The sequence below is a fragment of the Anguilla rostrata genome, chromosome 7 (genome assembly GCF_018555375.3).
Source record: "Anguilla rostrata isolate EN2019 chromosome 7, ASM1855537v3, whole genome shotgun sequence".
Lineage (NCBI taxonomy): Eukaryota > Metazoa > Chordata > Actinopteri > Anguilliformes > Anguillidae > Anguilla > Anguilla rostrata.
In genome coordinates this window covers 21,854,187-21,879,526 of record NC_057939.1, presented here as the reverse complement: position 1 = coordinate 21,879,526, position 25,340 = coordinate 21,854,187, and the positions used below count along the sequence as shown (strand labels likewise).

At 39.9% G+C, this 25,340-nt stretch overlaps 3 protein-coding genes across 3 annotated transcripts; all 3 read left to right on the top strand.

Moving 5' to 3' along the window:
* Positions 1-624: 624 nt before the first annotated feature.
* On the top strand, positions 625-9,283 carry LOC135259372 (prostaglandin reductase 1-like). The gene is made up of 10 exons (XM_064343727.1): positions 625-783; positions 4,536-4,660; positions 4,859-4,904; positions 5,543-5,602; positions 6,189-6,356; positions 6,680-6,797; positions 7,104-7,259; positions 7,519-7,624; positions 8,579-8,697; positions 8,990-9,283. Exons 2-10 carry the CDS (start codon positions 4,555-4,557, stop codon positions 9,098-9,100), a joined length of 990 nt encoding a protein of 329 aa, XP_064199797.1. The 5' UTR covers positions 625-783; positions 4,536-4,554; the 3' UTR covers positions 9,101-9,283.
* Positions 9,284-10,334: 1,051 nt separating this feature from the next.
* On the top strand, positions 10,335-17,773 carry LOC135259374 (thioredoxin-like). Its single transcript, XM_064343729.1, has 5 exons — positions 10,335-10,546; positions 13,893-13,997; positions 14,850-14,915; positions 16,886-16,951; positions 17,483-17,773. The coding sequence occupies exons 1-5, from the start codon at positions 10,523-10,525 to the stop codon at positions 17,543-17,545; spliced, it is 324 nt and encodes a 107-aa protein (XP_064199799.1). The 5' UTR covers positions 10,335-10,522; the 3' UTR covers positions 17,546-17,773.
* Positions 17,774-18,062: 289 nt separating this feature from the next.
* Positions 18,063-25,340, top strand: LOC135259373 (thioredoxin-like). Its single transcript, XM_064343728.1, has 5 exons — positions 18,063-18,222; positions 22,777-22,881; positions 23,485-23,550; positions 24,802-24,867; positions 25,176-25,340. The coding sequence occupies exons 1-5, from the start codon at positions 18,199-18,201 to the stop codon at positions 25,236-25,238; spliced, it is 324 nt and encodes a 107-aa protein (XP_064199798.1). The 5' UTR covers positions 18,063-18,198; the 3' UTR covers positions 25,239-25,340.

Below are 25,340 nucleotides of genomic sequence, written 5' to 3'. Positions count from 1 at the left end.
ATAATAATAATAATAATAATAATAATAATAATAATAATAATAATAATAATAAACCAAATCGGCTCATCTTGAATGTGTTCTTTTCCCCCCAGAATATTCAAAACAGCATATGCACACTTTACCGACCATACGAACAAATTAAAACTGTGGCAAACGCTTCTTCTTGCTTCAGATTAATGCATGCAGGTGTCCGTGAATAGGCCTAAATAAACACATGCTTCGGGTAATTCCTCTGTAAATGCCAAATGAAATCTCAGCCGAGTAGAACCGATTCTACAATTTCTCCCGCGATGTATCAGCCTTTATCAGGCGAAGGGAAAAGTCCCACGCCTGATTTGTAGTGGTGTAGTGCTGTCTGTCTATGCAGGCCCAATTCGGCGGGAATCCACCCAATCTGGCAACACTGGCCGAAAGCCGCTGCTGATCGCTGATGCGCACGCGCTGGTTGTTTCAATTCACCACAGAGACTGTAAAAAATACACCACTGGTTAGATATTGTCGGGTGATTTGTCTGCTAAAATAATAATAATATAATATTCATTAGTGCATTCGTGATTCATTTATTTTTCTGTATATCAAAATACTTTTTTAAAAATCACACATAAAGATGAGACATGGTTGCACCAGACTTAGTAAAATTACACCCCGCCACTAAATAGTTACTGAGACTTCTTTATTGCGCGTCTGGCGACATTTTGTGGGAGGGGTCTGGCAACGCTGTCGCTCGCTGGCACAGCCTGGAAGTGCACTGGACATACGAGCGGTTACTGGAAACGGGCACAAGTAAGCTTCACACAATTCCCAAATTGACTTTACCCGTTAAGGAATACATGTATTCAACGATACGAGGTTAGGGTTAGGGTTAGACTACTAAATCTAAATCTGAGAATAAATGGTTAAGTAACTATGTGGTAGGCTATTGAGCATTTCTGTTGCGTGCGAAGTGGTGCACGCTGCACTTCCTTTTCTTCAACCAATGCAATGGAGTGTAACGTTAGCCAAAATAAATTTTTAAAAATGTGCGTTTTTTTGCTGGGCTAAAAGAAAAACATTCACCCACATCGAGTCTTTTCGGAGACGGCACCTCTGTTATAACAGGGTTCACGGTCATGAAAAACCTGGTCATTGAAATTTAAAATGCAATTTCCAGGCCCTGGAAAAGTTATGGAAAATAATATTTTTTGAAAAGTTTTGGAAAAGTAATGTAAATATAGCTAAAGTTGCATAAAATATAATTACTAATTAATCCAATCATAAAAATAGTATGTATAGTAATAAAACGTAAATTGGCACGTAACCTTCGCGGTATTTTGGTGGTGTGAGAAGTTAATTCGGTCTGGCTCAGTCTGTTTACAGGCACGCTTCTGCTAATGTAGCTGTTGGTAAACGTAGGCCCTACTGTGCCGACAATATGCCAGGGAAGTGCAGCTTCAATAATATATCAGGGCTCGAAATTAACTTTTTAACTTGGTAGCACTGGTGCTCCCAACTTCAAAAAGTTAGGAGCACCCACCAAAATGTAAGGAGCACCAACAATATATGCAATAGTTTTTTATTGATAAAAAACGACAATATAACAGTACGGTTTACAAGTAACAGTTAAACTGTCACGCCTAAAATGTGTCGACTCTTCAGGGAATTGAGTGTTAAAGCCGGGCACCCACCGCACGCGTATCGACCGCGAGCGCACTACGCGCGTATTATGCGCGTAACTGAAGCGTAGTTGAAGTACCGTTATTACAACGGCAGCGGGCGACGTCGTCTCCACCAGATGCGAACGCGTCGCGAACCGGCTGCGAAGCTCGCGCGACACAAGCGATCTGAAGCGTAGTTTTTCGCTTCTGTTCTATTTTTTCGGCTTGTCGTGCGTCACGATGGCCTGTTTATACACAGAAATATGCTCTAAAATGCTAGGTATACATGCTCTGATTTATATTTCATCCTTATATTACTGGGGGTGTGTCCCTAGTTCCCTCTTGCAGTAGTGGAGAACAAGATAAAACCAGATAAACACCAGATATTTTATAAGCAGCTAAAAAATACAAGCCTTTTCGTTTTTGTATTGTCCTTGCAGAAAAAAAAACTGGAACCTGGAGAAAAGGCAAACTTCGTTTCGCTATCTTATTTTGTGGAGGGGGTGGGTAAATTTGAAAATACACCACAGAAAGACGTAGTCTATTGAATGATGTAGAAGTGAATGCACCGAGCAGCGGTTTGTTAGCTCGAGTGTTGGAAGGTAGTTTTTAACCAACCGTTGCTCAGCCTATTTGATTTATCCGATGCCGTGCTTTCAAAAAGGGCTTGTTAATAAAAATCAGATAATCCACAGAGTTTTAGAAAATCAGATTATTTAGTGGTCTTGCCGATGAAAATGCTTACAACTTCATTTATAAAATAGGTGCAAGCCTTTATTGCACTTGTACTTCAAAGTTTACGGTGTTCATGGCGTTGTGGTGTTCATCTTTTTGATGATTAGCTGATTTTACTAAATCTGATCCTGTAGGCTACATGTATTGACGTGAATGACAAGACGACACGGGAATTCCCAATGGTTGATTACGGATTATTTATTATTATTATTATGATCATCACATATTCTTCATGAAATTGGCACGCTTGTTAACCAAGCAAATAAATTAATACAGTTTGAGGTGGAGTATTATGCAGGCTACGTTGCGATTTAAGCTTATGGTAATTCTTGAAAGCGTTTACTTTCTCACGTATTTACATGAGTTAACGAAATATTACCAAATTAACAAACTGAAAAAGGTCTCTCGCCAAGTATTCACTTAACCCATAATCAACAGTCGTGAACAAACGTGAAATACACGATGTAATCCCACTGCAGACTGCGAGAGCTACTAAGAATATAGAGCTTTAAGCAAGCCTTTGCGCGACACAAACGGAACCAGTGGAGACACGCTACGCGTCGCGCCGTGCTGCTTCGCCGTGCTGCTTTAATACCGCTAATTAAATCAACCGCCAGTAAACTGCATCGGAGAAATTAGCTGTTTCAACCTGGGTCGCTACAAAAAACACTACGTTAACGTTTCAAAAAAAATGTTCGCTTCACGTTTTCAGCTTTCGATAACGCTAATAAATTGAACATAAACTTTTGTCTTCAGGTAACATTAGTTAACGCGTTAGCTCTCTGTGTCGCGTGGAGTGCAGCGAAAGGGAAGGCTAATATTAACCAATTTAAAATCAGCGTTAAAGGTAAGAATGTCAAGCTCACGATTTGTTAGAAGGGTCACCGTCAGCTCACAAGGGACATACTGACTGTACTAACTAGCGAATGTACAGAGAAAGAGACGTTCGACTGGAAAAAGAAAAAAAAAAAGGTCGTACCAGAACAATTATTTGCACTCGCACAAATGCTCCCAATTATATTTCGAGGTCGCACAGATTACATTTCTGGAGCATATGCGACCAAAACGGTCGCAATTGCGAGCCCTGTTTGAGACATTGACAAAAATGTTAAACTATTCGAATTAAAATATGAGAGAATGTATCTAAGTGTGTCTGTCTGGTGTTTGTTTTAGAGAGGCACCATATGTTTCAGATGCAGACCTAATTTTACTTAGTGTTGCAATAAATAATTTTAAATCGTCCCGCTGAGATAAAGTAATTTGTTTTGGTCATGGAAATTCAGTTAAAGGTTGTGGAGAAGTCATGGAAAAGTCATTGAAAATAATTGGTGAAAAAGTGTATGAACCCTGTTATAACTTAATCACTCAGTGAACCATTGAGTAGCAATTCAGTAATTACACAGACAGCTACTATCGACATATAAAAGTCATTTTAATGGTAAGGCGATTGGAGTTAGACGTATGAACAAAGTCCAGTTGTCTAACGTGGCAGCAAAATCATATAACCACTCAGTCCACACCATTAATGCTCCTCAGTTCAGGTGCATGACCATACAGCCAACATCAGCGTCGCCGCGATTTACCCGCTGTTTCTATCTGTTTTTGTTGTGGACTACGTAGGCTATAGGTATAAGTTAAATGATTATCAAGTGATTACAATATCACATTGTGTCAGAAGCATTAAACATATATTAAGTTATGTTTGCACTGTGCAGCAGTCCATTTTTTAGCCGAAACTTGCAACCATGTTATCCTCACCCATTTATTTGTCGGGTTGTTACCGGGTTGCTAGTTTTTTTGTGGTTACAGAATGATTTAAATGAATTATCACCACATTTCTGTTTTCACTATCAACAATGACATCCATTCTGGGGAATACGGTGCAAGCCTAGACCAATAGGAGTGACTGGAGAAATTCTATTCTTTTCAAACTGCCTTATTTTAAGATAAAATTTTCCTGGAATTCACATTTCACAAATGTTTGATTTAATAATATCAATGTAAACATTTTTACTACAGTAAAGGTTTATTTATTTCACTTAAAATTAAATTGACTCAATTGTTTTCAAGGAGCTGTTTCCTTGTAGAAGCAAGTTATAGATAACAAATGTATTCTTTGGCTACAACTTGTAATATTAACCTTATTTTCTTTCCATACCTTCTCAGCTGTGTGAAGCAACGTACAATGGTTCAAGCAAAGACCTGGATTCTTCGGAAACACTTTGAGGGCTTCCCCAAGGACAGTGACTTTGAGCTCCGAGTGCAACAGGTCCCCGAGCCCAAAGATGGAGGTACTGGTCACTTCACTGACCTTCAGAATTTGCGATGGCTTTTTAGAACTGCTATTGGACAGGTTGTTGACAAATACGTCTTTTGATTTTGCCACTTGCATGCTAAATGAAATGTACGGGGTTAATGTATTTTGCCCCATGTCGTAAGAGAGAGTCCGCTAAATAAGAGCTTAACAGGCTAAATTTTGTCTATTTCAGAGGTTCTTCTCGAGGCTGTTTTTCTCAGCGTTGATCCTTACATGAGGTGTGTATTTGGAGCTATTGGAAAACCAGGGAGAGAGGATATTCATTTTGGCTGCAGCAGCTATTCTCAACTGGGAACTGTGGTCCAATAGGGCCCTCTACTAAATGGAAAGGATGTTCCCTCTCACCAAAAAGAAAAGCTTTCATTTTCATGCTTAATAAATTTAACTTTTGCAACACCCAAAAAATTAACACTTGACTACCAATATTTTCATAAAAAAATAAAGCTTGTCTGGTTTTCACATCACTGGTAATATTGGGGTCTTCTAATGATTAAATATTTGTATGCTGGTGTACTGTAGGTTAAGCGTCTGTGTACTAGTGTGTTAAATGGATATTGTCATTGCAGCTTATAATGGGTTTCTGAATTTATAAAGGCTTGCTGTGTTTGACACAGCAAGCTAATATTTGAGGTCCTCAGGCACAGGGCGGTCATTTAAGGACCATTTCAATGGGAAAAAACTGGCAACAGCCTGTACTACAGGAACTGCACGAATTCTTAAAATCTCCAGATTAACTCATGATCTCCCAGTTCATGTAGGAGCATCTGAAATGGCAAGTACAGCTTCCACTGGTATATTTGCACTGCCAGTAAACTGGCGCTAATGTGACTTATGAATAATGCATTTCATTTCATAGGCCATACAGCAGAGTACGCATGAAAGAAGGTGATGTGATGATCGGGACTCAAGTTGCCAAGTAAGACGCTATTTAAGCAATGACAATAAGGGGCACATTGTGCTTGCTGTTTCTTTTGTTGACACAATATTGTGCTTTCTCATAATTTTCCAAATAAAATAATTTGTTTATTCAAGGCAGCACATATTACTTTTTTTCTTGAGAAAATGCACATCTTGTTTTGCCATCTGTCCCACTACATTCACAAGGAGAAAAGACAAACCCAGAGGCCCCATTGACAAGCGAAAGCATAAGTTTTCTTTTCAAATGCATGTTAAACTGTAGAGGTGGCAACTCTTCCATTGTAAATATGGCAAGATATTATGCCATTATGCACTTCTTCAAACGAATGGATTGTACAAATGTCACCTTGTTCCTCTGTAGTTTGCCTAGGCTTTTTTCAGTAGCAAAGCCAAATGAATTGGTTGTGTTTTGTCCAAGTTTGTGGTTCAGTTACAAGTGGTGAGTGCCATCTGAACACATTGAGAACACATTTGAGAAGAAGATATTGGTCAAAGCAGCAATGAGACTGTTCACTGTGAAGGAAAGTTTGAAACCCACGGTCAAGGATCAGCACTTGTGACCAATCAGGTTTGTTGCATTGCAGGGTGATCCAGAGTAAAAACCCCAGCTTCCCGGTTGGGTCCCACGTGGTTACCAGACATGGCTGGAGGACTCACACTCTCTCGGATGGTACAGATATTACACGGTTACTGTCAGACTGGCCTCAGGACTGCCCAATGTCCCTGGCCCTGGGAACCATCGGCATGCCTGGGTAATGTATAAACACCAGTTCTGCGAGCTAGTGTTAGCCGTGATGTGTTCAGTTTAGCAAGGCGGCTAATGGCACTAACCCCAAGTGGAAAACCGCTGTTCTGCATTTAGAATGAACCATTGACCATATCAACCTTGAGAATGGCAGCCCTATAAATGTTTATTGAATTAAAAAATGAACTTTCATTTTGCACTCATCTAAATAGCTTTGCGTCATCTCTTTACAAAAATGGAAAAGGTTCACGGATCTGATGTTCTGCCTGTAGAGCTGTGTTATGGTGCTGAGTCCGATGGTGATGAAGCAGTACGTTTCTTGCATTTCAGGTTGACCGCTCTGTATGGTTTGGAGGAAGTGTGCCAAATTCAACCAGGCGAAATGGTTCTGGTGAATGCTGCGGCGGGTGCTGTTGGGTCTGTGGTCGGACAGATTGCCAAAATCAAGGTGGGCACAGCTGTCTCGCTTAGCTGTAACCACAGTATTAAATGCGCATATAAACAGAAAGTGTAAATGTACAGTACTGAATTAATGATGATTTGTCTTTTCTTAATTTTAGACTTAATTGAGGGTATTTCCCAGACAAAACCATGCATGACAATCTCTTCCAAATTAGTGATTTTATTTTGTTTTTTAGATCGGGGTCTTGGTAGGGTTGAATGTGCTATATTTGGTTAACAAATTAGTAGATGTCTTCGCATGCTCTTGGTTGTTTACCTGTTTGTTTTAACCACTCTATTTGACTTTCTTTAGGGCTGTAAAGTGGTTGGTTGTGCTGGAACTGATGCCAAGGTGTCATACCTGAAAGAGCTTGGGTTTGATCATGCTTTCAACTACAAGACTGTGACCTCATTGGAAGAGGCTTTGAGAGCTGCCTCCCCAGATGGATATGATTGCTACTTTGATAATGTAAGTTCAGAGTATTTCGTCTGCTTTGACATTAGCCACATAAATTTAATTGAGTACTTTGGTACTAGAGACCAAAGAGACGAGATACTTTGGTACAGTTCACCCTGATACGACAGGCCTGAAGAGACACATATTTTTGTTGTGCTTAATGCACCAAAAATTAACATTCAAAAAGCTCAACAGCAATGCCTTGTCACACTAACTATTATGCTTGTCTGGCAGCCTCAATTGTTTCTTATCCATTTATTTTACCATTAAGGTTGGGGGACCATTCTCTAGTGTGGCCATTCCTCAGATGAAGCAGTTTGGTCGGATTGCTGTGTGTGGGAGCATTTCCCTGTACAATGACACCACTCCCCAAACGGGTATGGTTCTCTCAGTTGTGTGCTGTAACTCGGTATTGATGCAAACTGTCCCTGATTGATCCACAAAATATTCAAATAGTCCAAATGACACAATGAGAACAAATCAGCAATGTTGAGACATTTGACAAAAAAGACACACCCTTTATTTTAACCCTCTTCAATAAAGTACTCTGGATATATCATTACATCATATATTATATAGAGAATCACACATGGACAGTTATAAAAGGCCTAAAATTATGTTTCTGAAGTACCGCCTTCCAAACAGAGGCCTTCTCAAAACTGAGATTTTTGCTCAGAAAGCATAGTCTGATAGTCTGATGCCCCCCCCCCCCCAAAACAAACAGTGCTGCACTGAGGCAGGTTTACAACTTCAATTGAACATTCCAAACTGGGGAATAAATAAAAGTTCAGAAAGTTGTTTTAAAAAAAAAATTTTTTTTAAAGGTTTACCTTCATTCATTCATTCCAAACAGCTGTTCAGTAAAGAGCCTCTTTGTGACAGAAAGGGTTATACTGGCCACAATGAGACTAAGGACATTTTTACACTCATAGTAAAGTGGCTTTCATATTAGGCAAAACGTGCATTTTCCTAGAATCATCCATCCAGAATGATTACCATTTTCCCAAACACTAGAGGGCATCAGTAATACCTTTTTGGCAAAGGACAAGCTGCACTGCATATATTGTCACAAAGCAGTCAAAATCTAAAAATGAGCAATTAGTCACTGAAGTAAAACAGCAGAAAAATATTGTAAGGTGAGGTTCAGTCCTAAACAACAGCTGTTCTGTTCAGGCTACCCTTTTCTAGAAATGTATATGTAATAAAATATGATTACAAAAGGAGTTGTAATGCAGTTTAAACAAAAATGTGGTTGTCCTGCAATGGCTCTTTTTAGGAAGTTGTGAAGTTGTGTGTAGATGTTAATGGATAACTTCTTCAAATGCTCCCAGGTCCTTTTTTACAGCAACATATGGTATTCAAGCAGCTGAAAATGGAAGGATTTCTTGTCGGTCGATGGGAGCATAAGAGTGCGGAATCTCTCCCGCGGCTGATATCGTGGATGAAAGAGGTAAGCTAAGCAGCAAAACTATCAACATTTCCATTAATTTACTTTTTTAACCTGACTTTTAATGTTATAGTGTTATTAGCAAGCTTCTGAGAACAAACTTCTTTAAAAAGAACAGGATGCATGAAGTAATGCGAATGCAGCCCAATCATGGTGATGATGGTCAGGATTTGCACTACACTAAGTGTTCTTTTTTTTGTGCATTAATTATCCACTGCCTTCAGTACGTGAAATGAGAATGTGGTTCTTGGCACTGATCGAACAAAGATGATCAGCGTTAAACTGGGTCTTGCAGGGGAAGCTGAAGTGCCAGGAGCACATCACCACCGGCTTTGAGAACATGCCAGCTGCCTTCATGGGGATGCTGAAGGGGGACAACATTGGGAAGGCCATCATCAAAATTTGACAATTCATTCAGAGCCTGTCCTATGCTATCCACCATTGGTACAATCATACAATCAAAAAAAATGTTTTAGGTTTTGTACAAGTTGTTTTCTTGAGTTTTATTCCACATCTGACCAGCCTTAAGAATGTATTCTGGGAGGATTTTTGTTCCCTTGAAAATAAAGAGCAGTATGTGGGGCCATAACCAGTGAAACTTACGGGTGAATGTTTTTGCAGATTCACCATTCCAAAAAAATTTTTTAAATTGCAAGTCCCCACCAGGCTTATGTTTCAGCATGAGTTTTTTCAAGTAATCAACATGGGGAAAAATTTTCTGTCCAATCTCTCATTCCCCTCATTGCAAATGAATCTCAAATGATTTGCTTAATTACTATTGGTTTCAGTTTTCTTGCAAGCCTTTTGTTTAACCTGAATGCAGGACAGTATTTTTAGACCTTGATTTGAATTTCATTAGATGGGCAAGAGTCCCGTTTCTATGGAGAAGATGGCCCTTTTTGTATGCACCAATCAGATGCTGAGAGGTGATCAAAGGAGTAAATGCTGTCAGAGGAACACCTGCCACAGACCAACGTATGAGGTGCTGATGTTCTATAAAAAATATCAATGAATGTATTAATACAACTGTGGACTGCCGAGGGATTTAAAATAGTATTTATGAGATAAACGCAGTCCTCTTTTGAGCATTAGCACCATATTTTTGTTTGAAGGAAATCAAGCAAATTGTATCTTATGAAAACGCATAACACGAAAGACTTAAAATGTGGAACCGCACGGCGGTGTCAGTTTTGCTGAACCTGTCTGGTTAATGTCTGCTATACAGATGTGTTTTGAATGAACTTATCAAACGAACACGGTTGCGTTGCGAAGCTGGTTACAGTAATAATTGTGCGTCTTTAAATTAGGTATATTATACAGATTCTTTAGAATCAGTAGTAACCACTGGATTTTCTAATATGTTCTATTGAACTATCTAGTATTTCTTAAGTCCAAAGTAACACAAAGTTGTAGTAAAGTCGTAACCAATCAACGCATTTTATCTATAATCACTCCAGCGTAAATTCTGTTGGACAAATAAGATATAAACTCGCCATTGATTTGTCTGGGCAAAACATTTCGTCATGGTTGCAAGTCACATTTAGATTTTTAAGAATGCCAATTAGCTTTTTACATCCTTTATTAAGATGTCTAAAGTTTGAGACTGACGACGCATTTTCTAGAATGGAAGCAAGCCGTAAAAGCTGTAAACGGGAGAAGACCTTGCTTGGTTCGCTGTGGTCGTGCTGCTCAGGAATACTACGTCCTAGCCCGAGGGGCTGGGCTTCTCATCGCGCTATAAACGCATTTGTCGAGAACGCGCACTGACCACAGCGCCACGGCCAGCGACTAAGTGAACCAGATCGTTTTAGGGCAACATAAATTCAAAATGATCATTGAAATCGAAAATAAGGTAAGAAACACAAATCACAGCTTGTAATAAATTATTAACGCTACCTTGGTACAAAATTAGTGACAGTTTATCAGCAATGCATTATTAGCAAGCTAACTTGTAAGGCAGCGGCACTGTCAAATGTGACTCCGTTCATTATTGTTCTAATGTGTGCACCGTTAGCTGGCGTGCCAACTAGCTCCCTACCAGCATGGCTAGCTTGTTTTTTATGTTGTAAGCTGGAGATAAAACAATTAGTCATCGTCTCTGGTAAAACCAGTTTATTAGCCAGCAGGTCTGATTAGGACTACAACCGAGTAGCTATCTGGGTAGCTGTGCAACTAGCGGCTGTCTGGGAGATCAAGGCAGGCGCAAGCACCAACTTGCTGACAGTCTATCCACTGCTGGTTTTCTGCCTTGATTAAGTAGCAGCCAGTGCTAACGTTAGCTGTTCTCTTGCCAGCAAATACAGAAGGAATGTTGCCATTTTATAGCATTCGATGCGGTCTCTGGCTAGTTAGTACGATTGTCGCCATAATAATGAGAAATGTTTTTATGTCCCAATACGGGATTTTATCTTGCGCGTCTCAGCGTAAGCACGTGTTCGTTTGTTTAAACCGTTGACCGAGCGCCAAAAGGACTTCACTCTCGAAGCTAGCAAGCCAATGACGTCGAGCTTTCTTGAAAGTGTATACAATTTAAAACAATAGAAAGGCATTATGTTTTTAAAAAGTGAAATAGTTTTTAATAGTTATTGAAACGACTCTTCATGCTGGAGCTTTTGTAGCTAGCTCGTTCCTTTTTATGACTCGTATAATTTAGGTGACGTTAACTCTGCTGTAGCTGGCTAACTTCGCCTGAATCACCAAACTGATTTTCTCATCGTCAGTGGCAGTGTAAAATCGTAACTCCGGAGTTATTTTAGGGAAGGTACTTAAAGAAGCCTTTCGTCTACATATACACTCACTGGCCACTTTATTAGGTAACGTTACACTTGCTTGTTATGCTCCTCCAAACGATGAATCATGTGGCTGAAACTCAATATAGATAGCATTCAAACAGTGAAGAGGTTTTATTTTTTGTTCTACCATTTGTTCAAACATTAGAATGGGAAAATGCGTGATTTTAGCGACTTTGACTATAGTTAGTGCCAGACGTGGTGGTTTCAGCATCTCAGAGACCGTTGTCTTCCCGGATTTTTACGCATTACAGTCTCTAGATTTTTGCGATGAATGTTGCGATAAAGATAACATCCAGTGAGTGTCAGTATTGGGCCGAAAACACCTTGTTAATGATAGGTCACAGAAGAATGAGTAGACTTGTTCAAGCGTAGAGAAAGGCCACAAATGCTCAAATAGCAGGTGATTAATAGCATCAGAAAGCACAACACATCAAAGCTTTAAGCCGAAACCTGACGATTGAAGTTTGGGAAAAATTTTTCTTGTCTGACTAGTGTTTATTTCTGCAGTAATATGCAGATCATAGGGTCAGTATTCGGTGTAAACAGCATAAATCCATGGATCCATTGTGTCAACAGTGCAGACTGGTGGTGGTGTTGTAATGGGGTGTGGAATGTATTACTGGTACATATTAGACTCCATAATATCAAGCATCATTTGAATGTCACATCATACCTAAACATTGCTGCTGACCATGTACATTCCTTTATGGTCACAGTCAATGTGATATGTCTCAAAGCACGCATCATCTCAAGTTGGTTCCAGGAATGTAACGGAGACTTCAGTCTATTGCAATCGCATGCACACTCCCCAGATAACAATCCCATAGAGTACCTTTGGGATGAGCTAGAATGGGAGGTTCGCAGCATGCATGTGTGGTCACAATCTGCAGGAATGGCTATTGAATCAGCATGATGCTATGCTATTGAATCAGCATGCACCAAAGTCACTAAAGAATGCTTCCAGCACTAACAATGTGGTTGGTGAGTATGGGTATAAAGCATGAGTGGGAGAGCTCTGTTCAAAGTGCCCAAGTGCCCATCCTGGAGTACCCCAGGGTATGTTGTTTTTTAATTTAGCTTTTTCAAGCTTATCTCATGTTTCATTAAGGTGAAAGCATGTTCTTTAAATGGAATTTAACACTATGTTGGTTTGGCTCATTACCATTTTATTTGTCTTTGAACTCTTCATTTTCCATGTGGTTTAGTATCAATGACCAGATGTCCACATTCATCATTTAAGACTTCATTGATTTCAGCTGTTGATCTGTTGGTTGATTAACCAATGCAAAACGTAACCTCTCCCAAAATTAATCATATACTGTCACATAACATAAAGTGAAACCATTAGTTGTATAAAAATTGACCTGACTGGCTGAATGTCCTTAAATTAATATGGAAAATGAATTCTTTCCAATAAGAATATCTTTCTTATATACGTAACTGAGAGTGTAATCATCCCTCATAGACCTTTAAAAGTCTCTAATAAAAATCATGAACAATTCCTGATCCTTCAAGAATTGAAATAAAGGTTTGAACAAAAACTCGCATACTCGGGTACTCCAGGAACATGGTTGAAAAGTAACCACTGTTAGAGAATGTTTAAGAGATTTTGTCTTCATTCCTGAGGTACGTTTTTAAAAGATTTTTATAGAAAAACCATAACCTCTATAATTCTTTAACAGAAAGAAACATTTTACATAATCTGGCTTTGTACCTTTAAAACGGACCCCTCAGCCTAATTGTTCTTTGTGCTATTAGCTAAACATTTTGAGGGTGACTGTTGGAAGTGTGGTTGTGCTGGCATTAGCTAGCCAGCTATGATCTCCACTTCTCCTCCAAGATATGATATTTTCTGAGATTATACATATGCAAAATAGGAATATCATTTGTTTCAACAGTTGCTCCGAAAAGGTTGGATGTGCAGATTGGTTAGGCTACATCAAACTTGTTATTTTTCTTCTGTTGTTTAATGGCGGTTGGTTATTTTCTAATGGCTCTTGCTGTTTTCTCTCAACATGATGCCCAAAGAAGTGTCAATGCCAATAAAGCAGGACATCATTTGTGAAAATAAGCAATTGGAATGAGCCCTCAGTTTGTTGCATCCGCAGGTGCCTGGTCTGACCAGGAGTGGCTTCTAGAGAGCGATGAAATCGACAGGGCTAGCTGGCTTACCCCCTATCATCCCCTGACAAAGCTGAGCCAATTGCCTCGCCAGTACAGACTTTTGGTCACTTGAAATGGGTGAACGCTTTGCTTTCAGCACGAACATCTCTCCTAGCTGACACTTGACAAAATTGTGGCTAAATTCCATTTTTAATGAAATCCTTTTACCAGCAAGAGACCTCAAGTTCAAAACCGTGAAGTGTGCATGTGAACAATAATGGTTTTCTTTGTTTCTCTTGGAAGGACGCATTTGATCAGGCCTTGAAGGATGCAGGTGATAAGCTGGTTGTGGTGGACTTCACCGCAACATGGTGTGGGCCCTGTCAGAGCATTGCCCCTCAGTTTAAAGTGAGTGTTTTCTTCAGCAAGTCATCCATATTATAATACTACAGGAAATGCATTGACCAGTATGTTCAGGGAAGCCTGTGCAACTGCACCCTGCAGCAGTTGGCAAGCAAGCTTTTAACTGAGTAGGCTGAGAACCTCTCTGTATTTGGTATTTATCCGAAACCTGCTTGTTTGTTCTTTATAACAGATCCTGAAGTTTAAGACCACCCATTAGTTGCTGATTATTTTTTTCACCAGTTGATGCCACCAATGTGTTGTTAGTGATCTGTGTGTGTTTCTCATAAAATTGGCCTAACAGTAGGCCAAATTAATTTGTCTAGCTTGCATCTCTCAGCGATTCAATGTGAAGTTCCCTATGATGTTTTAATATTTCATTAGAGGACTCAATTCTGTAGAGAGGACTCTGCAGCAAGTAGGCTATCTACATGAATTGGCAAGTCTGTTAGTGTATGAAACAACAGTTAAGCCTAGTTATTCAGATTCTCTGCCTCCCATTCCTACGCTCATGGACTGTCAGTGAGATCTAATATTTAGAGAACATGAAATTATTTGAAACCCAGCATTCCAGAATACACATAATGAATTCATTGTCAGTCTTCTAATTCTAATTCTAATTTCTCCTTAAGGGCCAATGTATAAGCTTAAAGTTATTGGGGTTTTGTAGGCCCTGTCTCTACTACACCTGGAGAAAGAACAGTAATGATGAGAATAAGAGTTGCTGTCTCAGCCTCTTCTGCCACTAAAACATCCAATTTATTGTGGATTTGGCCAAAAGCAGGTTAGTGTTTCTGCCCAGAATGATGGACTGAACTCTGTAATAAGTTGGGAAAACTCTGACCTCCCTTTCCACAGAAATTCTCAGAGGATCCAGAGAACAAGAATGTTGTGTTTCTGAAGGTGGATGTGGATGACGCTCAGGTAAGGGAAAACTGGTCTTGTTTGTCTGAAAGGTGCTAAATACAGATACCATTGTTATTATTTGCCTCCCTTGCCTGTTTTTACAGGAAGTACTATTGTTACGTCCTCATAAAGCAGTCCATGATGGTTCGCTCCAGTTGATCCTTGTTGTACTGTACTGTTTTCCAGGCTGAGCCTTTTGCATGTAGATTATTAATAACAATACTAATAGATTTTATTTATATAGTGCTTTTCATGATCTCAGAGCGCTTCACATTGAAGGGGTGAAACTCACCTCAAACACCACCACTGTGTAGCACCCACCTGGGCGATGTTCAGCAGTCATTTTGTACTAGGCCGCTTGCCATACGTCAGCTGAGCTAATTAAAGTGGGTAATGTTTAGGTGGCCAGGACTTCAGGGTCCTGGAGCACTCAAAGCACTTGTTACTGTTTCTACAGTTGTGAATGTTATTTCAATCATTTCCCACTGCTGCACATGAGATCTATTAATTAATTTGTGCCAAATTTGGGCACTTTTGCTGTCTCAGGGCATATGCCTCAGCATATGTTGGTGCCCGTCTGTGCATGTGCTTGTTGGGAGGAAAGACCACTCCTCCTGTTGGTCCTCCAGTCCCACTTCCAGCAAGAATTTTTTTTCCCCATCCGCGTACTAACCAAGCCCACACCTGCTTAGCTGTGGCTGATTGGCAAGACCAGAGTATAAAGTGGCATGGCTGCTGGAATTAGATGCCAGTTAATGGTAAAAATCTAACTGTGTTTTTGTGTGTGATTGCTTAAAAAAAAATTTTTTTTTAATTATATAAATGCTTAAATGTACCTTCTACCCTCATGTAAACGCACGCAATTTTCAAACAACTTCACACGCCCACACAATAAAGACCCAAACCTGGGTTATTTTGCATTTTACTTCTCCTCCTTTTCTTGCTGATTACATCATCACAAGTACTCCAGTTTTGCAATCAATAATTTTCTCTTGGACATTTAGCTGCATCTGCCAGTGATAAAATCTGATCAAAGAAGCCAATTGCAGCACACTCTAATACACCGGTAAAAGGACGTTGTAAAAAAACACTTTGTGGTCGCTGTCTCGGTTTTATGCGGAAGCTATAGCTTGCTTGAAAATGCTTAAATGAATTTTCTATGATTTTACATGCAAACACCACATTGTTTAATGACTGATGGCTAAACTATTACTAGGTAGTGTAATAGAAATTCTGGTGTATATGCAGTAAGTGTTTTGCAGCATAAATAACAATGATTATGTGCTTATATTTAAACAAAGGAAAATATGTGTGTGTGACTAGAATCCATAAAACCTTGGACCGTCAATGTTACTCTTTAACAAAAACATGTAATTGAACCTTCTATACTTGAACCTTGTGATATTTTATCAGGTTGGCTCAACAAATTTAGATATGCCTAACCTCACATTTTGTTGCTTTCACTTTTCTTTTAAGACAACACTGTAAAGAACAAATTTGTAAGCAATGAATACCTAAATTATGTTGCAAAAATTCAAGGTTTACTTCAGCTTACAACTACATCTCTTTTTATTCATACAGCTGGCTGGCTACTTAGCTACACAGCTTCATTAAACCAGCTGCATGGCTAGCTTGCTAACTTAAAACAAATATTTTAAGTGGTTAATTTAGGAGTGGAATGTGGGTAGGCTGTTATTTGATTCATCCTTTGGGTGTTGGTTCTGGATCAGGCTGAGATGACAGTGATTTGTGGCCTTTGTTGTGATGGCACAAGCAGGTTTCTGTGGTTACAGGGTGTAGCCATGACCTGAACCCAGTTTCCTTATTTCATTCTGAGAAGTAGAACAGTCAATATTGTTTTATGAGGAGAGGGAATTCTAATGTGTCAATTTTTGTTTGAGGTTTGGTAAACTGATGCATGCAGAAAAGGCTGAAGTTATTGGTTGTTTTATTGGGTCATTTACAGTTTCTGTCCTCTTTTTCTCCAGGATGTTGCCACCTTCTGTGATATAAAGTGCATGCCAACATTCCACTTCTACAAAAATGGAAAAAAGGTACAATTAGCACCCATTCAGTTGAAGATCTTTTGCATAATGTCTTATTGGAATATGACCGCTATATTAATTTTATATTGGCCATCTGCCTCCCTCTCATTCTGTTCAAATGGAAACTTCTAGCAAGATAATGTCAGAAAGCATGCATTATCACAAACTGGTTTCACAAGCATGAAAGTGAATTCAGTTTACTGCAATGGCCTGAAGAGTCCGCAGGTCTCATTGCAATAGAGCACCTTCGGAATGAGGTGCAACGGGAGGCTTGCAACATAAAATCTGCAGGAACTGCGTGATGCTATTGTGACAGCATGGACCGAATTCCCTAAGGAATATTGCAGAAACTTTGTTGAATCCATGCCATGAAGAATTTGGGCTGTTCTGGAGGCAAAAGTGGGTCCTGCCCTGTACACCAAATGGATACTTATAAAAGTGGTCACTGAGTGGATATACTTTTATGCAGTGTGCTTCTTTTTGTTGGCCCAAATCAGCCTACAAATCTTTAACCTTAAATGTCCAACTTTTCTGTTCCAGATTGATGAGTTCTCTGGATGCAACCCAACAAAACTGGAGGAGAAACTGAATGCTCTTAAATGAGTCTTCCCTTTGCTGTTGAATGAAATTCCACTGTGTACAATAACACTTGTGTTCACTTTGAACATTGACATTCCCATTTGTTTTTAAAGTTATTGGCATGATGCATGATAAGCTGGCATTAATTAAATGTTAACTTCGTGTTTTTTTTGTCTTAATTGAACCTTCTATACTTGAACCTTGTGATATTTTATCAGGTTGGCTCAATAAATTTAGATATGCCTAATTTCACATTTCGTTGCTTTCACTTTTCTTTTAAGACAACACTGTAAAGAACAAATTTGTAAGCAATGAATACCTAAATGATGTTGCAAAAATTCAAGGTTTACTTCCTGTTAACTTGACTTATAAATTTTAAGTCGAAATGAAGAACGGACGGCAAAAAGGCATTGTGTCATGAATGTGACTGGCTACACATTTTCCAGTTAAAATGCAAGTCACTTTTTTGAATCCGCCATGCTTGAAAACTCGAACACCGCCCCTGGTTCTCTAGTGTGGGCGTGCTAACTTGAATAGAACAGCCTACTGCACTAGTCTAAGGAATGGGGCGTTTTCGCTGAGCTATATAGCGCATTCATCGGGAACACGCCTTGACATTACCGCCACGGACTAAAAAGAACCCGCACGGACCTCACGGGGATTTACATATAATCAGAATGGTCATTATAATCGAAGATCTGGTAAGAAACCGAAATCGCAGCTTGCGAGAAATGCGACAAAGTCCTTCAATATGTGCAGCTGGCTGGCCGACTTGCTCCCTCCCACCATGACTAGCTAACATTTGTAAGTCAGTAGAGTTGAACCTATAACTATGTGCTGAAACCACTGCCAAACACGCAACATGGCAAGGTAAATGTTAATGCTCAGCTAGATGGTGAACAATGTAGCCTTGTGCGCCACAACTTTGTACACTAAGCTAGCTAGCAAATGACACGGCTTTCTTGTGAATTTATGCGATTTAAGAATGTAAATGCATTATATTTTAAAATGTGGAGTACGTTTGAATAGTTCTGCTATTTTCCCATTGAAACGACTCTTCATGTTGAGTATTTAGTAATTTGGCTCGCGAGTAGAGTAGCCGGCATGCCGTAGGCTACCTTTTTCATGACTGGGCTGTGCTAACCATAAACGTAAGCGATGCGGAGTAATTCCTAAGTAATGTTGCATTCATGTGTTGCCAGAGGTATCGAAACGTGACTTTCCAACTTGCAAATTTCATATGAACGCAAATAAAATTAGGTGAGTAAAGTCGGGAGGTCTCTGGCATTTTGATACATGAACTGACATGTGACGTTGTCGTAAAATGTCTTCTTACCGTACTTGCTTGCTGTCCGATTTGTACTGCACATGCGCATGCAAGGCGGGGTACGCTGCCCGGGCCCGGTCCCGGCCCATACCAGACACGTAGCCTAAATAACGTCACATTATACGAAAAGAATATTAGTGATGGGGAATTACGGCTCTTTGGAGGGAGCCAGATCTTATGGCAACGTTCATTTCCGAGAGCCGTTCAAAAGTACGGCTCATCGTACTTTTTTGGGCTAGGGGGTTTATCAGTCTTAAATCAAAATCTTTGGTTTATCCGCGGTAATAATCACTAGGATAATGATAGGATAAGATTTGGATCAGATTCAAACGTAGATACTTAAAGCCCCTGGAAACAAAGCCCCAAATCGTTAAAATGTAGCCTATGTATGTATGATATCAAACGTGAGTGTCCACCAAAGTTTGAATGTAAAAAAAATAGGCCTATGTTAAGGTGACAAGACAGCCCCCGAGTTAGGAGACTGTAAAACGACGCTGAAGTTGGCTCCCGATTCGCAGCTCTTGATTCGAAATTTCCGTCCACCTTAAATCGGTTGCGTTATATGATTGGACGGTTTCGCGGTCTTCCTTACGTATTTGCAAAGGTTATAATATGCTTCTAAAAGAGAGATACGGATCAAGAGAGAAATTGAACAAAGGTGGTAATTAGATTTTTTTTTTAAAAACTATTTTTAATTATGTTACGTTCACTTCACATGTCTTTTAGGACTGTACTATGGACAGATCAGTGTCACGCATTTTGTTTTCTCCTCAAAATCTGGTAGTCTCACCATTGCATCAGGTGTGTATGAGAGAACAGGAAGTAACGAGAGAACAGGAAGTAATGCACATCTGAAATGACGAAAAATCACCACCATATTCAAATTCGGTGTGTTTATTTGAAAACAGCACAGAAATAGTTTCACAGTTAGGGGCAGACATACAGGACACCATTGATGATAATCAAATGTCAACATTTTGAGGCATTAAAATTTTCAGAAGAAATTGCAATCCAAAAGATCACTTTTTTTAATATGGCTGTATTGACATGCACACACAGTCTGTAGTGGGATTATTTGAAAATGCTATAGTAAAACTGCACGCAATTGGACTAGGATGTAGAACAGGACCCCTTCTATCATGAATAAGTATCAACAGTTTGAGACCTTTTTCATTTGAGGAGAAATTCCAATCCACAATTTTACTCTTTTTATATTAGCCTGCATTGGATTACATTGAATGTTTGAAGAGGGATTATTAAAAATGGTACAGTAAAATTTCTCAGAAATTGGGTAGTATGTAGGCCAGGAACCCATCTGCCAGGAATAAGTGTCAGAATTTTCGGAACTTTTACATTTGGGGAGAAATTCTTATCCGAACTTTCATATTTTCCTATTGGCGTCTGTTGGATTGCATAGAAAGTTTGAAGTGGGATTATTAAAAATTGCTACAGTAAAATTTCACAGAAATGGGGTAGGATGTAGACCACTTCAGGAGCCCTTCTGTCGTAATTAAATGTCAAATTTTCAGACTTTTAAATTTTGATGAGAAATGGCCATCTTTTATGTCAATTTTTCAATAGGATTTTATTCATATATTTGTTTGTATAGACAGTTTGGAGTTTTATTTGAATATGGTGCAGTGATTTTTCGTCATTTCAGATGTGCATTACTTCCTGTTCTCTCATACACACCTGATGCAATGGTGAGACTATCAGATTTTGAGAAAACAAAATGCGTGACATTGATCTGTCCATAGTACAGTCTTAAAAGACATGAGAAGTGAACGTAACATAATTAAAAATAGTTTTTTTTTTAAAATTCTCATTACCACCTTTGTTCAATTTCTCTCTAGACATGTCTCTACCGGGGTAGACATTTACGGAATGTACACGACTGACAAGCCGTCAAACACGTCTGACAGATTGAATGTTTGCCGGTTAAGGTTAGCTAGCTAGTCAAATGGCTTGGTAGCCGAAGTTGCGAACTGTTTTAGCATAGGCTACTGGACTACCAAATATAGCAAGCTGATTACGATTTCTGCCAACTAATTATTTGGTTAAGTAGGCTAAAGGAAATAGTAAAAATGACTCGGCTACCGAAAAACTTAAGAGGAGGATTATTTTATGGTCGTTTAGTGCAGCTGTAAATAGCACACACCATAATGAAATCACTATGAAATGGGATGCCTGCATTTTCTGACTTCACACAGGTGGACCGTGGCCGGAGCCGCAATGTCAAGGCCAAGAGGCGCCACCGCCCACCCCAGTGACCATAGACTGTAGCCCCTACTGTAGCTTAGTCCTCCGCAGTAATCAGGAAGTGACGCAAACTGTACCTCATTGGTCCACAACAAATATTATAACAGTGCCCAAATGACACAAATCATGAAATCGACCCATGGACAGTCATAAGACGAATAAAACACACATATTGTGACTATTTGTTCTCATGAGAAAAATTTATTGACTTTATTTTGACCGCATTTGTACCGTAGACTTACATGGAAACCGGATATGAAAACACCTATACTGGAGCCAACCGTAGTGGCGCTAGTGAGCAACCAGGAACAACAAGACCAGGAAATGAGCTTCAAAAACGAAGTCTGGTTTTGGCCGCTTGCTCCCACCAAGCACGACTAGGTTCCTTCCGTTTGTACCAAAGAGCCGTTTAAAAGAACCGAATCGTTCGCAAACGTCACATCACTAGAAAAGATGTAGTGAGAGACAGACAGTGCTTGCTAGCTGGTGGAAAGAGAGATGACTTGCGGAATTGGCCCATTTCATGCACTCGGACAGGGTAATATTTAATAAATTTGTCCTCATATGCCCATATATGTTTGGATGGATACATTTCACACAAAGGTAGTTTAATTATCCTAAATACCGGGGTTAAGGGTTAAACCGAACGGTTTTGTTAGTCTGAGTTACATTACATTACATTACAGGCATTTGGCAGACGCTCTTATCCAGAGCGACGTACAACAAAGTGTATAACCATAACCAGGAACAAGTATGACGAAACCCCTAGAGAGAAGTACCGGTCCAAGTGCAGGGAACAACCGCATAGTTCAACTTGGACCCTGAAGGTTAAACTGATTAACACTAACAATGAGAACGGCAACAACGCAATCTATGGAAAAAATACAAGCAGTAGTTAAGACAGTTAATGCACCTAAGTCACCTACGAAACAGCTGCCTAGTTACAACCCTAAGCTTACAGTCATTTACAGGGGGGTAGGGAGGGATGGGGAGAGGTGCAGCCTGAAGAGGTGAGTCTTCAGTCGTCGTTTGAAATGGGTCAGTTTCTCAGCTGTTCTGACCTCCACAGGGAGGTCATTCCACCATCGTGGGGCCAGAACAGACAGGAGACGTGTTCTGGAAGTGCAGGTGCGAAGAGGGGGAGGTGCTAGGCGTCCTAAGGTAGCAGAACGGAGGGATCTGGCTGGCATGTAGGGTTTGAATATCTTGTGGAGGTATGCTGGGGCTGATCCCTTGACTGCCTGGTATGCTAGGACCAATGTTTTAAATTTGATGCGAGCTATAACAGGCAGCCAGTGGAGGGTAGTGAGCAGGGGAGTGACGTGGGGGTGTCTGGGGAGGTTGAAGAGTTGAACAAATCCAAACCATTTGCCCATTCTTGTATGATGCACATCTGCTTTACAAACTTCACTTCGGGTTAGTTGGCTACCTCAGAAATCATATGCTGGTTTGCCTGTTTGTACTTCAGTGGCATTTTACACAGTTATACCATTAAATAGTGTATTTAGTTCGTTCGCATCGAGTGTTCAATTCAGTTTTTTAACGGTTGTTTTTTGTATATTATCAGTCTCCTGTGCGTTGTAGTTACCTTGCTAGCAAGAGACTTAAGGTGGAGAACTGGAGTGTGCTTGTGAACAAAACAAACCTTTTTCTTCGTTTTCCTTTGAAGGGGGAATTTCAAAAAGCCTTGAAGGATGCGGGTGATAAGCTGGTTGTGGTGGACTTCACCGCTACATGGTGCGGGCCCTGTCAAGTGATCGGTCCTAAATTCAAAGTGAGTGTTTTCTTCAGAATGTCATTCCATGTAACAGTGCTACAGGACATACATTGACCAATATGTACAGGACAGTTTATGTAACTGCATTCTGCAGCAGTTACCTGGTGAGCTGTTAACAGGGTAGGCTGTGAACTTATTTTTTCATAAATTGGCAATCAACAGCAAATTAATTAAAAGGAAAATGTTCTGCCTCCCATATTCCAAAAATCCCGTCTCCATTTTACATATGGTCACAGTCTCCCAATGAGTTATTCAGTTCACTGACAGAGGGAAATGGGGAACTCTGTAGGCCCTGTCTCCAAGTACACCTAGAGGAAGAACAGTAATGATGAGAATTAGAGATGCTGTCTCTGCCTCTTCTGCTACTAAAACACCAAATTTATGATGGATTTGGCCAAAATTCAATTAAACTATGTCATTCGAAGCACTGACGTGCTGAAAGATGAGGAATAACTGCACTGATATTGGCACCCATCCAGAGCAGTGTGACGCGGCTGATTGTGCTTTCGGCATGTTAGCTTTTCCTCACTGTATAATGGTCTGAACTCTAAGTGCGGGAAAACTGACCTTCCTTTTGATCACGTACCTCACTTTCTGCAGGCACTCTCGGAGAACCCAGAGTACCAGAACGTTGTGTTTCTGAAGGTGGATGTGGACGAAGCTCAAGTAAGGGGAAACTGTACTTACTTGCTATAAAAATATAAAGATGATGGTATATAAATAAATATAATGAATTGTTATATTAGTGTTCACTTCAGTTGGTCCATGTTGTTCACTGGGGTACAATACTACTTCTGCCTGAAGTACTGTTTACCAGGCTGGCCTTTTTGCATGTCGATTCTTAGTAACAATACTAATAGATTTTGTTTATATAGTACTGTTCATGTTCTCACAGTGAGTGAAATTCAATAACCTCACTGTGTAGCACCCACCTGGATGAGGTTCGGCAGCCATTTTGTATTAGGCCACTCATCATACATTAGCTGAGCTGTAGAGGGAGGAAATTATTGAGCTAATTAAACTAGGGGATGTTTAGGTGTCAAGGTTGATAGAGCCAATTGGGGAATTTTACCTGCTGGACACCAGGGAACCCCTTAATCTATGTAGCTTCAGCCATTTGGTAAGCCCCGGATACATTTACCACTCTCACCATAAAAGCTTCATTGACTTACCAAACCCCACCCCCTTCTCCTACATCACATTTCAGTTTGTTAACAGCATTGGTAACTTAAAGCCCATTTATAGCCTGTGTATAATGTGGAATGTGGGTCAGCTGTTATTTGGTTCGTCCTTTGGGTTTTGGTGCTGGACCAGGCTGAGATGATGGTGCTTTGAGGCCTTTGTTCTGATGGACATGAGCAGGTTTTTGTGGTTACATGATGTGGCCTGTTGATCTGGTGAGCTGCTGCAGTGCTGAATGGCTTCGCATATTTTAAGGGAGACCTTGGTCCAAAAATTGTGCTATAATGACAAGCCATTCACAGGACTTGACGAGTTCCTACAGTCAACCTTTTGGCATTTGGCTTTCCACTTTGGGCACACCTGTCTAGATTCTTGTGCTTATGTGGTCTGAAAGAGAGGAAAATGTAGGCCATGGTCCTGCAGCGGGATGCTGCTCTTTCCAACATATTTTTTCCTGTCATCCTTGTACATCATGAAAGTGCTTTCAGCACAGAACGGGTGCTTATTCATATGCGACTTCACTATGTTCCTACAAATAGAGATGAGAAGAACCCAGTTTCCTCACTTGACTCTGAGCTGTTGAACAGTAAATATTGTTTCATGAGAGTTCATTCTTATGCATTTTTAATGTGTCTATTTTTGTGAGGTTTGGTAAACTGATGCATGAAGAGAAGACTTAAGTTATTGGTTGTTTTATTGGCTAATTTACAGTGTTTCTGCTCTCATTTTCTCCAGGATGTTGCTGCCTCCTGCAGCATTGAGTGCATGCCAACATTCCACTTCTACAGAAAAGGAGAAAAGGTATGATTAGCACCCAATTGGTTGTGCACCTTTTGCGTAATGTTTTAGTGAAATACGCTGGCTATGTTACTTTAATATGTTGTCTGTCTCGCTTATTCTGTTTCAGTAGTTCTGAATTGGTTGTCTGAATCAAATTTTTCTTTTTTTTTGATTCGGCAAAGATCTGTCCTGTCCCCAGCAATGTAAAATACTGTAATTTCTATACATGCATTGTATCAGAATAGTCCCTTTTCATATACATGCCATCATTTATTTTTATTGAATGCGGGTTTATTTTGTTGACCCAAGTCATCCTTTTTCTGTTCCAGATTGATTCTTTTTCCGGAGCTGCTGAGCAAACCCTGAAGGAAAAACTTAATGCTCATAAATGAGTCTTCCTTCTGATCCTGTGCAAAGAACTGATCTTCCATCAATGGCTAATATTCCAAATTTGGCATTTTGTGTACAATAAAAAGTCAAAAGTCAATGACAAA

Bases quoted from the DNA above. Each gene is read 5' to 3' on its own strand.
- LOC135259372 (XM_064343727.1), top strand. From the start codon at position 4,555: ATGGTTCAAGCAAAGACCTGGATTCTTCGGAAACACTTTGAGGGCTTC. The intron at 5,603-6,188 runs GTAAGACGCTAT...GTTGCATTGCAG, and splicing joins ATCGGGACTCAAGTTGCCAA to GGTGATCCAGAGTAAAAACC. The intron at 7,625-8,578 runs GTATGGTTCTCT...AAATGCTCCCAG, and splicing joins TGACACCACTCCCCAAACGG to GTCCTTTTTTACAGCAACAT.
- LOC135259374 (XM_064343729.1), top strand. From the start codon at position 10,523: ATGATCATTGAAATCGAAAATAAG. The intron at 13,998-14,849 runs GTGAGTGTTTTC...CCCTTTCCACAG, and splicing joins GCATTGCCCCTCAGTTTAAA to AAATTCTCAGAGGATCCAGA. The intron at 14,916-16,885 runs GTAAGGGAAAAC...CTTTTTCTCCAG, and splicing joins TGGATGTGGATGACGCTCAG to GATGTTGCCACCTTCTGTGA.
- LOC135259373 (XM_064343728.1), top strand. From the start codon at position 18,199: ATGGTCATTATAATCGAAGATCTG. The intron at 23,551-24,801 runs GTAAGGGGAAAC...CATTTTCTCCAG, and splicing joins TGGATGTGGACGAAGCTCAA to GATGTTGCTGCCTCCTGCAG. The intron at 24,868-25,175 runs GTATGATTAGCA...TTTCTGTTCCAG, and splicing joins TCTACAGAAAAGGAGAAAAG to ATTGATTCTTTTTCCGGAGC.